General features: G+C 39.5%; 1 protein-coding gene across 4 annotated transcripts in view; it reads right to left on the minus strand.

Annotated features, from left to right (window-relative positions):
• hecw1a (HECT, C2 and WW domain containing E3 ubiquitin protein ligase 1a) overlaps positions 1-12,873 on the minus strand; it is a 74,355-nt gene that overhangs the window by 6,067 nt on the left and 55,415 nt on the right. For all 4 annotated transcript variants that reach the window (XM_088072057.1, XM_042510370.2, XM_088072058.1 and 1 more), the window contains 14 exons: positions 12,611-12,796; positions 11,679-11,813; positions 11,118-11,226; positions 10,897-10,993; positions 9,421-9,504; positions 8,670-8,776; positions 5,591-5,705; positions 5,322-5,435; positions 4,866-5,018; positions 4,068-4,166; positions 3,786-3,915; positions 3,428-3,574; positions 3,017-3,131; positions 1,710-1,908 (listed from right to left, as the gene is read on the minus strand). In XM_088072057.1, the coding sequence (XP_087928183.1) occupies positions 1,710-1,908; positions 3,017-3,131; positions 3,428-3,574; positions 3,786-3,915; positions 4,068-4,166; positions 4,866-5,018; positions 5,322-5,435; positions 5,591-5,705; positions 8,670-8,776; positions 9,421-9,504; positions 10,897-10,993; positions 11,118-11,226; positions 11,679-11,813; positions 12,611-12,796 (1,790 nt within the window). The remainder of the gene's footprint in view (positions 1-1,709; positions 1,909-3,016; positions 3,132-3,427; positions 3,575-3,785; positions 3,916-4,067; positions 4,167-4,865; positions 5,019-5,321; positions 5,436-5,590; positions 5,706-8,669; positions 8,777-9,420; positions 9,505-10,896; positions 10,994-11,117; positions 11,227-11,678; positions 11,814-12,610; positions 12,797-12,873) is intronic.

A 12,873-nucleotide genomic window follows, 5' to 3' on the forward strand; every position in this document is an offset into this window, starting at 1 on the left:
AGAGAGACAGAGAGAGACATAGACAGACAGAATGTTAGAGAGTATGGAGAGTCATGGCTAGAAGAGAATACCTGAAGCTTACATCATTGTCTACATTTGGTTTTCTTTGTTTTTTAATTCACTTTGAGGAACAAGGTCAACAACACATGATGTGTCCTTTTCAAAAGTCCAAATACAAACACACAGACACACACACGCAGAACAATAAGGAACAAATAGGGATTATTCATATCAATATTTCAGCGCCATGATATCTGTATATAGTACTTCCCTAGTACACAAGGTTGCTTTTATTGTCTCCTTGATATCTGGGAGTCACCTATGTTGTCTTATTGTTGTTCTTCTCTGAGGTAAGAGAACATTTTATAAGTGGCTGTGATCACTCTGACCAAGCTAAGAGAAAAACACCTCATTTTCACAGTCCACATATTGTTGCCCTGCGCGAGGAAAATACGTTTTATATTTGAGGAACATTTTAAAAAATGCATGAATATCATTTAATGGAATTTAGATGATGTTTCAAAGTAATTATAATGACTGGATTCATAATTTTCAGGGTTTAAGAAAAATACTCTTCTTGGTGCATTGATCCCAAATACTGTGATAACAGTAACAATTAGTCAGTTAATTACTTCTCAGACATACTGTACTGTACTGTATGTATGAGGACTTGCTGCTTTTCCTTTAAATTATTTATTATTTATTATTTGAACCTTTTTGCATGCATACTTTTAATATTTTTAATATATTTCCCTGACATCACATTTACTTGGTTTGAGTTTATTTTAAAGTAGGCCCACGTCAGTTTCACTCCTGTAGAAGTTCTTCTTACAGTCTTTTTAAGTGTCATGTCTCCAGTCTTGTTCATGTGCCAGTCTTTGCACACAGCACAAAACCTGTACTAATAGGTGACTTATGATCAGTAGGTTTCATCACTGAGCACACCTGCTCAAAGCAGATTTGAGTGTTGGATGCATATGGAGTTGACTTCTCTTATTTTTTCTCTTGCCAGAAAATTAAGAGAAAATATTAGAACAATGTATGAGATTGTTATTGCATGAGGCCCAATTTGTTTTACTGCACAGGGCAACTTTAAAATGAGCCTGTCTTAGTGTTACTGAACAGCGCCCCCTTTGGCCCCAAGTGACAATTACAGGATGATGGTAAATGCTAAAACACAGATTCTGTGATGTTCAGTACACAGTAATATCTAAAGTTTGCTCACATTAACCATCAATAGCGATATATCAAAACAGATTAAGTAAAGCTGTAGCAGCAAAACCCCAAAATGTTTTGAAGTGAGCAAGCTTTTTTGTTGTTTTTTAAATTTAGAGATTTATTCTTTCAAAATTGGCATAGTTTCTGTTTTCACCACCTCAAACCAAACGCACCCATTATCTCCTAACCTCCTATCATCAGTAGATCTGCATTATAATTGCTAATGCCGAAGCTTCCACTGTCTCAAGTCAAACTCTGGCACTTCTGCTGCTCTGTAGAGAAACCTGAGCCCTGCTCTTTGTTTTTCTTGCACAGGCTTACATGTTAACTGCTGCTGTTTAATTATTTCACCAGCTGCCTTGCACTTTTCAGTCAAAGCACAAACGTGTAGTGTCTGAGGGCTGGAGGACAAACAGGCAGTGGGCCTTTGACTTTAAGTAAGGGGAGCAGGGCAGTGTGGAAATGGCTTTTTTAGAAACAGGCTCAGATACCTGGGTAGTGATGTGACTTTGCCCCACTTCTCGATGCAGAAGCGCCGGAGGCCGTTGGATCCCCGGAGCGCTGCAAAGCCTTCGTAGGGCACGCTGGATGTCCCAGTGACAAACTGCAGCAGACGGAGACGCTGTTCATTGTTGAAGCGCTCCACAGCGGCCCAGAACCACCGCATCACTATGTGACCATCATGGTAACCTAGTGATAGGGAATCAAGTGGTTAACATGTGACAGAATAATCTCAGTTGAGGGCTTTGCACTAAAGAGTCTTGTATTGACCTGTTCTATTATAAATATATAAAAATATGTAACAAGCATCCATGCATCCATGTTGTAATGTAAGTACTGCATGGGAGTATTTCACTGCTAGAAGATGGCCTTCTCACAAAACAAGGCCACCTATGCAGTAAAGAGACAGTGATATTTTTGAAATAGGTGCCACATGAACAGACAGAATAGAGAAGGGACAAAGAGGGACCTACATCTACCAGAATGCACTGTGCCATAACGCACCAATACATACTCCCACTGCTGGGTGATGTGGTAACAAACGATCTGGAATTACAGCTAAACAGTACACTAAAGCCTGTTTCTGAAAAGATCTGAGGAGAGAAAAATGCAACACAGTGACAGAACTGTAATTCATATTTAACCAGCGCTGTATAATTTTTACATTTGATCGCCCTCGTTTTTACAATACAGGAAACAGTATTGCACCCGTTTCTCATTCACAAATTATCATACAACATCTAAACAGTGCACTAAAATATGTTTCTATGGACATTTAACACTTTAAAACCCAGACTGACATCACTTTCCTTATGCTGTATTCAGACTCCTTCAGAGGCACAGTATTTAAACCTTCAAATCATGAGCAAAAAGCAATAAGACTTGGCTATAAATGTTTTGCAAATTACAATAAATTAGTAGATTTTTTTTAAAGTTAGGTAAAAATGTACCCAAAAAAAAGGATTTAGAATTATCATAATAACATATTTACAATTATTTAAAAATATTTTAAAAGAATTATTATCACATTTGAGCTCTTTTTAGACCTTTTTTGTTTGTTTGTTTGTTGTAATTTCTTTATTTATCTACTTTTTCTAATTTTCAGGTAATTTTCTTGTACTTTTTACTACTTTAACAAAAGTTTCTTATTGACTTTTCCCCATGTATCTGAGAAAAATTAGGCCAATTTCAGCTTTTAAAGGGTGAGAAATAGGTGATACAGTTACAGAATCTTGGTTTGTATTTAATAAGCTCCGCCTAGTTTTACTATTTGATCTGTGTTTGATATTTTACACACCTCCTCTGTACTCGGTGTTGCTCCTCCAGTCACCAAGGTCGATCTCGACTGTGCCGGCGATAACCAGCTCTAGCTCCCGCGCATCAAACACGGACACCAGCCTGGAGTCAACCACCTGGGAAGGAGAAAAACAACGTGCAAAATCAATCCGTTTACTGTGAGTACTGTGATGTATTCACATATGAGGCCATTGAAGTATTTCTCTGTGGATTAGGATTATGTTATTGTCTTGCTGTTGGGTTTTGTCTGAAGTATCATTTCTGACAGCTATCTACAGTAGGCTGATGATCTTACTGGTGTTTTCATAAATGAGAAAAAAAGGGCTTCCAAATATATTTAACTTTCTAATTTTGTTGATAAAATCCTTTGATGGTGTTATGAACCTTGTGAGAACTGAAACAGTGCATTTACCTCGTAGAAGCCTCTGACCAGCGCCTCCGTCTGCTGCACCACTCCTCTCTCCACCCTCCACTTGGCCATTCGCTCGATATAATCCTTCTTGTTCTTCTCAGTCACCTGGAGGTTAGAGCCGCCTGACTTCAGCTCCCGCTCCGTCACCTGGCAACACAGGAAGTACTTGGTGAAGTTAACAATGTGATTTATCTGACATTATGTTGAAATTTTGTCCTTTTGAAAATACATACATTATACTCTAACACTAAAATACACATTACATTTTAAAAAAAGATTTACATTCGTGGCAGATCATATGGAGCTGATCATCATGGTTGATGCTGTTATCCACAGTGACACACACACACGCACTGACCTGGCCAAAGACCTCCTCATTGACGGTGAAGGTGAGGTCCAGGATGTCAGTGATGTCGTTGTCTTTCATCCACTGCAGAGACTGATGGAACTCCTCGTCCAGGTACTCCAGGTCAGACAGGTCCGTCGCCCTGAACGAGACACACAGAGCTCGCACCTAAAGCTCACAGAACTACACGGTACCAGTCTGCTAATCTATCAGATAGCACAGTTTCACATCAGCCGAAATAATACATGAAAATAATTACAATATTTGTAGATGTGTGTGTGTGTGTGTACTGACAGTCGGAGCAGCGCTTTGTAGAAGGGTCTGGTGAAGAAAGCGTCCAGCAGGTACTGATGGATCAGAGCCAGGCCCAGGATACGACCACTGAAACGGAACCTGGACACACACACACACACACACACACACACACACACACACACGCACAATTAGAGTTAGAGTCAACCATAGAATAAGACAAATGACAAATCATGACATGACAATTTGTGGCAGAATCTGCTCTGTTTGTTCGAACACCTTTTAGGAAAGCAAAAGCTTAACACTGTGCATCACTGCTGGTGCTGCTGTGTGGTGTTTCTGTGTTGTGTAGATTGGAGTTACAAATGACTGTACACATCATATCCACAAGAAAATATCAATAAATTGAGTAAAATAGAGACTTCACTGATGTGCAAATGTGCCGTATAAAAGACAGATGTGGGAGTTAATTTCTAAATCACAGAAGGTCGTGTGCAAATAGGGCTTAAATAGTGTTGCTGTTTAGTCTGTTAGAGGTGTTTTGAGTTTTCATGAAACTAAGGCTCTGTACTGGATGACCACAGTGAATGAATAAACAAACAAAGTGTTTCAGCTCTTTCCAGCCGTGCGACTGAACAGCAGATAGTTAGATGCACTATGCTGATTGGGGCCAAGTGTTCATTACTGATTTGATTGTGCAATTTCTGTATTTAATCCAAAGTTGCATATGAATTTTAGAATGTTTCACAGAACACCAGTTCACTATATGGGTGTGTGTCATTGTGTGTATGTGTATTTGTGTGTGTGTGTGTGTGTGTGTGTGCGTATTGCACAGCTTACCATTCCAGATGGTTCTCAACAAACGCTGACATGGGGCTGATCTGAACGGTGTAAGTATCGTTAGCGGAGTACTCAAACAGGCCGTAGTACGGATTAAACAACTCCTGAGACAACAGGAAGAAGAACTCTCTGGAAGGACCGCTGTAGTCCAACCTGAAGAGACAAGAAGACACAGAGAGGGGACATCTTTACACATGTGATTCATGGTATATTTAGGCAGATAATCTGATGACATAATTCTTTTGATTTTGTCTTTATACACAGTCTATGGTCTGCATGGGATCCATCGTTTATATATTAAAATACTGACTAATGCAGCTTTAAAAGTCTTGTAAACGGTACTAAAAAAGCATGTTGATGACAAAGTTTTGGACTTCCAAAAGCTTGCGAGAACAGCATAGCATCCTGTAACATCTTTAGGTGGTCACATTGTATGTGTGTGTGTGTGTGCCTCACCCTTCCTCTCCCAGGAAAGTGACGTAGAGTTTGTTCCTCTGCAGCTCTTTACGAGAGTATGCCATCACCTGGTTAAAGGTTCCCTCCAGCAGGTGTTCTCTCCTGATCAGCAGCCTGCAACAACCAGCTCATATGTTACTGCTTTGGTGCCAGCACATCAGGATATTTGCTCATTTTACAGTGACTGATACAACCTACTATATCCGAGCTGTTGACCTTTGGCTTTTATTTTGATGGTACAATATGAATGCGTGTCATTTGAGTCTTACTTGATCTTGCCAGGTCCCTGCCCGTAGCCCTTGGCTTCTAATTTCCTGTAGAAGTTTCTTAGTTTGGCTTCGAAGTCTCTGCGGTAAGGAGCTGGAGCCCTGGCCCTCTGCAGACCTATACACACAAATACACACATGCATGCACACACACACACACACACACACACACACAACAGAAACAAACACAGAAAAAAAAATAATATACAAGAAAAGTTAATATAAAACACTGCAAAAGATTTTTTACAAAATAACAGTCTGATATTGAGAGGTCGAGAGTTTCATACATCCTGTACCAAAAATGTCAGGAGTTTCATGTTGTGTATTTACAAACTATTGTGACTGATATAATATATAACATTTATAAAATATACAAGGATAAATAAAAATATAAATAAACTGGAAACAGCTATCAACCTCTTTAAATGCTTTTGGCATTAACATGTAACTCATCTTCTTTGTAGCTTCCATGCTGATCCCATCTTACAACCTCAAAGCTCATGAACACAACGAAGCTGGAAAAATGACTTCCCAACTCAGAAACTACAACCTTCCCACATCACATGCATACAGCAATACTGCACACAGGCCTCATTCAGGGGTTTAATTACTCCTATGCTTTTCTAGCTTCTAGCTTGCTGCCACATGTTTACCTTTAGATGATAGAAACGACCTTCTGTGTCCCTCAAACACAAGTTACTATTATTAATTCTGCTGCCAACAAACAGAATTTCCTTTTTTAATAAATAAAGGGGAACCTGTAGCAGTGGTACATACTACAAATCAACCAGTCCAGCCAACCACGTTCAAAAATGGCTGTGACGGTTACCTTTCTGTGCACATTGTTCACTTTTCAGCTCCAATTGTTGAGTGACAAAAGAGACAAAAACAACAAAAGCGCTCTCCTCCTCAAACAGGTGACATCATGCTGGACAACACAGAAGTAACAATTGTGAGCTTTGGACAGGGTGAGCCTTTTTTTTGTTATACTGCAAATGTGTTATATACACATATACTGCGAAATAATCGGCTAGGATAAGACTAAAATGTTATTAAAGGTGTATTTTATTTTACTTTTTTGAGAGACAGACACATTATTTTGCAACGATAATGACACTATCTCACTCCAAAATGAATCCAGAGTCAATCAGAATGGAGTGACCTCTGCAGGATCTTTTTCACAGTGAGACTGACGGATGTGAAGCAGTTCAACTGAGCTCCACAAAGAAAAAACACAACTAATGAATGAAGCACAATTAGAAGCCAGGCTTCCCTGCTGTGACCCCATTTCCTGTTATAGACCCTCCCATCAATAACATGCATACCCCAACACACACACACACACACACACACACACACGCCTGCTTGAGGTCTTCTGCAGCTCATTAAGATAACATTAGTGCACCCTAACAGAGCACTGCAGGCTCCGTCAAACAGCAATGATTACCGTTTTACTGTGTGTGTGTGTGTGTGTGTGTGTGTGTGTGTGTGTGTGTTTGTTTGTTTCAGATAGCATGCTAGATTTGTGTGCATCTTAACTGTCAGCATGGCTCCAAAGTGCTTCCACTTCACTTGCATACATGGGTACCTGCAGTGTGTGCCAGATGACGGGCAGATATACACACATGTGGAGGTAAAAGATGTGATAACCAGAGAGCTCAGGAAATCTTCCATCCTATTACCATTCAGTTTTTCCTAAATGTCTACTTTACAGCTGCCCATCGACTAAGCCTGTGTTGTTATAAAATATAAAATTATCTATACAGTTCTGTGTGTGTGAGGTTAATACTGACATTTAGTTTTATAGGAGTAGGGATAAATAAGTGTGTACTTCTCCCTACTCCTTTACGAACATGTGAGGTGATATATGTTTTTAGTGGCTTGAGTATTTGTTATTGAGACTGATGTATAGGTTTTGTAGAATCTTTTTTTGTTTTTCGTTCATTGCACTTGGTTGTAAGGCTTGTTTGCTTTTGTTTGTGTGTTTTGTTTTGTTTTTACATGTTTGAAACAAAAATTAATTCAGTCATTCATTCATTCCATGGCTGTCCAAAATGTGGTTTTTTACTAAAAACAACACAGCTGGATGCTGTTAAATCCTGCTTTCACTATAATCTCCTCCCTCTCACCTAACCCCCCCCCCCATGCTCTTGTCCCTCAGTACCTGTCTGACCCCCTTCGCGTCTATACCCTGTCCTACAATTTACAGTCTATGGACACAAGGCTGCTCTCCTCCCACCATACCAGCCTGCAAACTTTCAGCAAAGCCCCATCTCTGGACATTTACCAAAAAAAAAAAACCCAGCCGAAAACCCACATGTTCACCGAGATGTACGACCTCTAGCTCACTCATCTCAGACAATCATTATTATTTCTTTTTTCCTCCATTTTATTTATTTATGTATTTTTATTTTCTTTCTCCGTAAAGCAGCCACTGGTACCATGGAGAGTGCTACATAAATTCGAGTTTCTATTATAATTATTAGCTCCAAATGGCAGCAAATCTTATAGACATTACACAGTACAGAGTTTCTGCAGGGTTCACCAAGTTCAATTTAGCACTTCTTAGGAACTTTTTAAATAGAACGCAATTAAATATCTCACCGTGATACCAGCCAAAGTTTGGATGTATGAAGGGAAACCACTGGGGACCATATGGCCCAGAATGAGTTATTATATCAATTTTTTTATTACTTCATGGCAATCCATCTAACCATTATGTGTAACTGCTTATCCTGTTCAGGGTCACGGGGGGGCGGAGCCTTTCCCAGCTGACACTGGGCGAGAGGTGGAGTTCACTCTGGAGAGGTTGTGAGACTATCACAGGGCCTTTCAAGACATATATAACATTATTTTCAAATGATTTAATTAAAAAAAAGAATGCTGTCTAGACCCAGATAGGTAAAGTTATGTCATGTTGTGGGGGTATGTTTGTCTGTAGGAGGGATATTTAAAGAAAAAAATTGTAAGTTTGTGCTTGACAGCTGTCACTTTTCTGACATAACATGGATTTGTACATAACAAGTCCAAAAGTGTTTTTTATTTGACTCTTTCAGTAAAGTCCATCATTAGTGCCACCTACCAGGAGAGTTCTGTGGTGAGGAGGCGGGGGAGCAGCGAGGAGAGAAGCTGAAGCCGGGGTGGATGGGGTGAGGTGGAACATAAGACATGATCTCCTCTTCGAATAAACTAAAAAAAAAACCAAAAAACAAACCAATCAAACAAACGAAAAACAAGAAATCAGAAACGCATAGAAAACATTTCTGCACAAAGGAAAGACTGTATAAAAGTAATGGGCATAGCTACCAGACATCATGCATTGGTTTGTGATCCCCATTTTGAAGCCTTGATTTTGGCATTTTGACTGTCTCCTGTCTAAATTTTGGAGCCAAACGTGACCGTATTTAGATGAAAGCTGACCAATTAGCTGAGGTTAACTCAGTAGACAGCTTGTCACTCAAAAGTGGCCACACCCTTAATTATGCATAACTTTAAGCCTTTATAAAAATGCAAACAGGCAAGTTATATAAAAATTCACCTCCCGTATAGTTGTAATCAATGTTGAAATTAGATGTAAAGGCCAATTTATTTTTTGTTCCAGGCTGTAAATGTGTTTATTTCTGGTGTAAAGTTTTAACATGGAGGTCTATGTGGATTGACTCACTGTTGGAGCTAGCCTCTAGTGGTCATTAGAGGACCTGCAGTTTATGGCACATTTGCACTGGCTTCATTCTTTAGCCTCAAAGGTTGCTGCTCGCCACCACATAGACACTGTAAAGTGAAATAGATGTTGCGACCTGAGTTAAGTATAGTGGGTTTAGTGTGTGCTTTACCTTAACAGGATGACAAGGTCTGCATCACATGACAACTTCTCCACCCCCTGAGTGCCCTCTGTCCGAATGTAGTGGATTTTCTCCCTAAACAGTAAACAAGACAAAGTCCTCATCAGCTGTTCATTTCATGTATTGACTTCAACTCACATAGTTAATAAAACTAAATATGTGAATCTGATACTGAGATGCAGCCTCCATGACTTGATGAAAATTAACATTAATGGAGGCTCCAGTCAATCATCCTCACACCTGAGAAGGCACAAGCACTTCTGTATTGTCGTTTTGAACTATCAAGCAATAAAAACAATTCTTCTGCAATTACATTAACAAAGCATAATTCCTCTAAACTGGCACAATTCATTCTCAACACCATGTATTAATGTCTGGAGTTCTGGCGTTAAAACACCATGCAAATCCCCCGAGAACGTAAACTGTCACGTGTTCTAGTATCAAAACAAACATCGGAGGCCCCCAGCAGGTTGTGGTGTTTCTATGCAGTGTGATATTTGCATTGAAAAAGCCAAAAAAGAAAGAAAACAGGAATTTGAGGAAACATTCAGGGTTCCTGCAGCTTGAGACATTTTCAATGCTGCTAAAAATGACATTTAATACTAATTTCCTAATAATCAAAATTAAAGAGGGACAATTTTGTTTTGCCAAAATGTTTATAGTAACATAAAAAAATTGCTTTTTTTTGTCCAGTAAAAAAGGTAGATTATCTGGATCAATTGTTGAGAAAAAAACAACCCACCTTTAGAATGGAACACATGGAGAACAATGAACATATTATATTATCCTAAACGTAGGTAGTTGTTGTTTTTTGTTTTTTTTTTACTTTTCAGGACGGTTTTCTCATGACAAGTTAAGAGCAGGAATATATGAAATTATTTATCAAAAAAAGTAGATGTTACCACTTAATTTGAGATTTTACAACACGTCAGGAAAAAAAACTATTCATAAAATCCTCCTTACCATGTCTGAACATTTTTAAGACTTTTGAAAGATTAATTTAAGATATTTTGATACCAGTGAAAGGCCTTATTTTTAGATTAATGGTTCCAATGCCTTTTAGGATTTTTCAAGTATCTGTGGGAACCCTGTCATCATTCCTCTTTCCCTCTTCACACATGCATGTCACTATTTCTCAGGTGAAGGACAAGTGATGTCTTTGGTCTTCAATACCAACTGACCCAGACTGAGACAGACCCCCTTCCAACTTGGTCCCATCAGTTGCCGTGCCCAAAATCATCCTTAAAATGAGCTCAACAGTCTTGATGTGTTTGCAACATTTAAAGACTTCTTCAGATAAGTGCTTTGAAATGCGATTTTAGTGCTTCACACACAAATTGCACACTAATCTTAGTTGGATATGTTTCAGGAACCAGGAACTCTCACTTACATACATTTGGACAGTGATGATAAAAATCAAAGCAGACTTCAGTATTTCTGAATTCACGCTGTAAGACAGAAGCGTACCTCAGTGCATGGTTTCTGCTAAGGCTGGGCTGTCGCTCCTGCAACATGTCGAATATGTTTGGCTGTCGAAGGAACGCCACGATCTTGTCGTTGTAAGCTGGTGAGAGAGAGGAAACAGAGAGCAGCAGACAGACATCAACCCAGAGAAAGCCAGCAGAGAGAATCAGTAAGAGGTGGATGGTGGCTTTAAATGAATGCTGAGATGTTGTTACGGTGCCTACACGGTGCGCTCAGCTGTGAGTTGTTGTGCTGGCTTCTTATGGCTGCTACCAGGCTGTTTCCAGGTCTGGCCATTAGAGAAGCTCCACGACTCCTGGATACATCGGAGGCCTGGGAACACAAGCGGATTCACTGCTCACTGACACACAGCCGATGGTGACAGTTTAGCTTGTGATAAGACTCTAAAAGCTGTTTAACACGCATTTCACCTCTGATACGTCTGATCTGCTGTGATTCTACATCATTTCAGCTCACCATCACTGTCTACTTGTTTATAGATCTTTATACACTTTGCTACGTTCCTCAGCTGAAGTGATGCTGAAACAGTGAATTTAATTTTTTAGGAAGTTTAAGTCTGGTCATTTACTGTACTTCTCATCATTTCAACAAATCCCATGTGAACCCAGACTCACAACAAACTGATTTTTTTGTGTGAATATCCAAAGCCTATCATTTCTTCTAGCTCTGAATCATAGAGCTCTATTTTTGTCCAAAAATGATTAAAAACACATGAATGATTCACAGTGTTAGACTGGCCGATCGGTACAGGTGTGAGTGGTTACCTCCCCGGCGCTGTAGCTGCGTAGTCTCTGCAGGTGCTGTCTGTGGGCGAGGTGGCCCGGCAGCCGGCCGTTCTGTAGAGGGATGCGAGGGTCAATGAAGGTCGTGGCTCGACTGTTGTGGTCCACAAAGAAAGACTGGGAGACAGAAAAAAAGGACTGAAATAGTAAAGTATTGTCATATACTGATTTTAATTGATGTGCCACTTTAGAATGAATACATTTTGAATAGGAGTATATTGCAATACTAATAGTATTTGGGGCAATATTATAACATTTACTTGTCAAGTAACAAGTGGCCACCTAAAATCAATTGTTTTTGTTTTCTTCCATTTGGAGATAAATCTGTCATTTTTCAAGTATTTTTAAATAATCTTAAATTGTAATGTCTTCCTGTAATCTGACAAATTACAACAGTAAGTCGAAAATGTGTGCCCTTCAAAGATCCACTTCATTATAGTACATTTTACATAATTTGCAATACTTTAACTGATTAAGTAAGAGACACCATCTGGCTGAATTGGAAATTTCAAATTTTAATTGAAAGTTTCTATTCCAGGCTGTTTATTCTCAAACCTTCAATGTTATTATTTCATCTTATTTTTCAAAGTGATTACTTTTGCTGAAATGAATAGATTATCATTGCTTTAAATCTCAGTACTATAAATTGTTTCCTTTTTTCTTTTCATGTGAGGGATTGTGCATTTATCAGTTTCATATTCTGGGCTGTTTTGAATTCAGCTGCAGTGGACATGATGCACTGTGACCTTCAGACTGCATAAAACAACAGAACCAAAGAGCTGAACACGATCAGTCCAGCGTGTTGTTGGTTCATTTAGCTTTGATAGCATTCCCCAGCATTCACAGTGCTGACTGGAAGGTACCACCCTCCTCCTCCTGATCCATTAAATGGTCACTCTGCAGAGAGAAGCTACCTTGCCCTGGGGGTCTGTCTTGATCTCCCAGCCTCTGGGCAGCTCAAGCTGAGTGTCTGCGAACTTGTTGAGGAAAACCACCAGGTCCCGGTTATGTTGGTAGCGCTCAAAGTTGCGGGCATCTCGACGCACCTTCAGGATCATGTGTTTGACACAACTGCTGCTGGTGAACATCCGGTAGGCTGCCTGAAGAAACAACAACTACATGTTTATTTTGACATTTAGAAAAGTTCATCAAGTCATTTGTCCAGCTGCGTCTGGTC

This window comes from Plectropomus leopardus, chromosome 21 (genome assembly GCF_026936395.1).
Source record: "Plectropomus leopardus strain MGB_pleo_1.0 chromosome 21, ASM2693639v1, whole genome shotgun sequence".
Taxonomy (NCBI): domain Eukaryota; kingdom Metazoa; phylum Chordata; class Actinopteri; order Perciformes; family Serranidae; genus Plectropomus; species Plectropomus leopardus.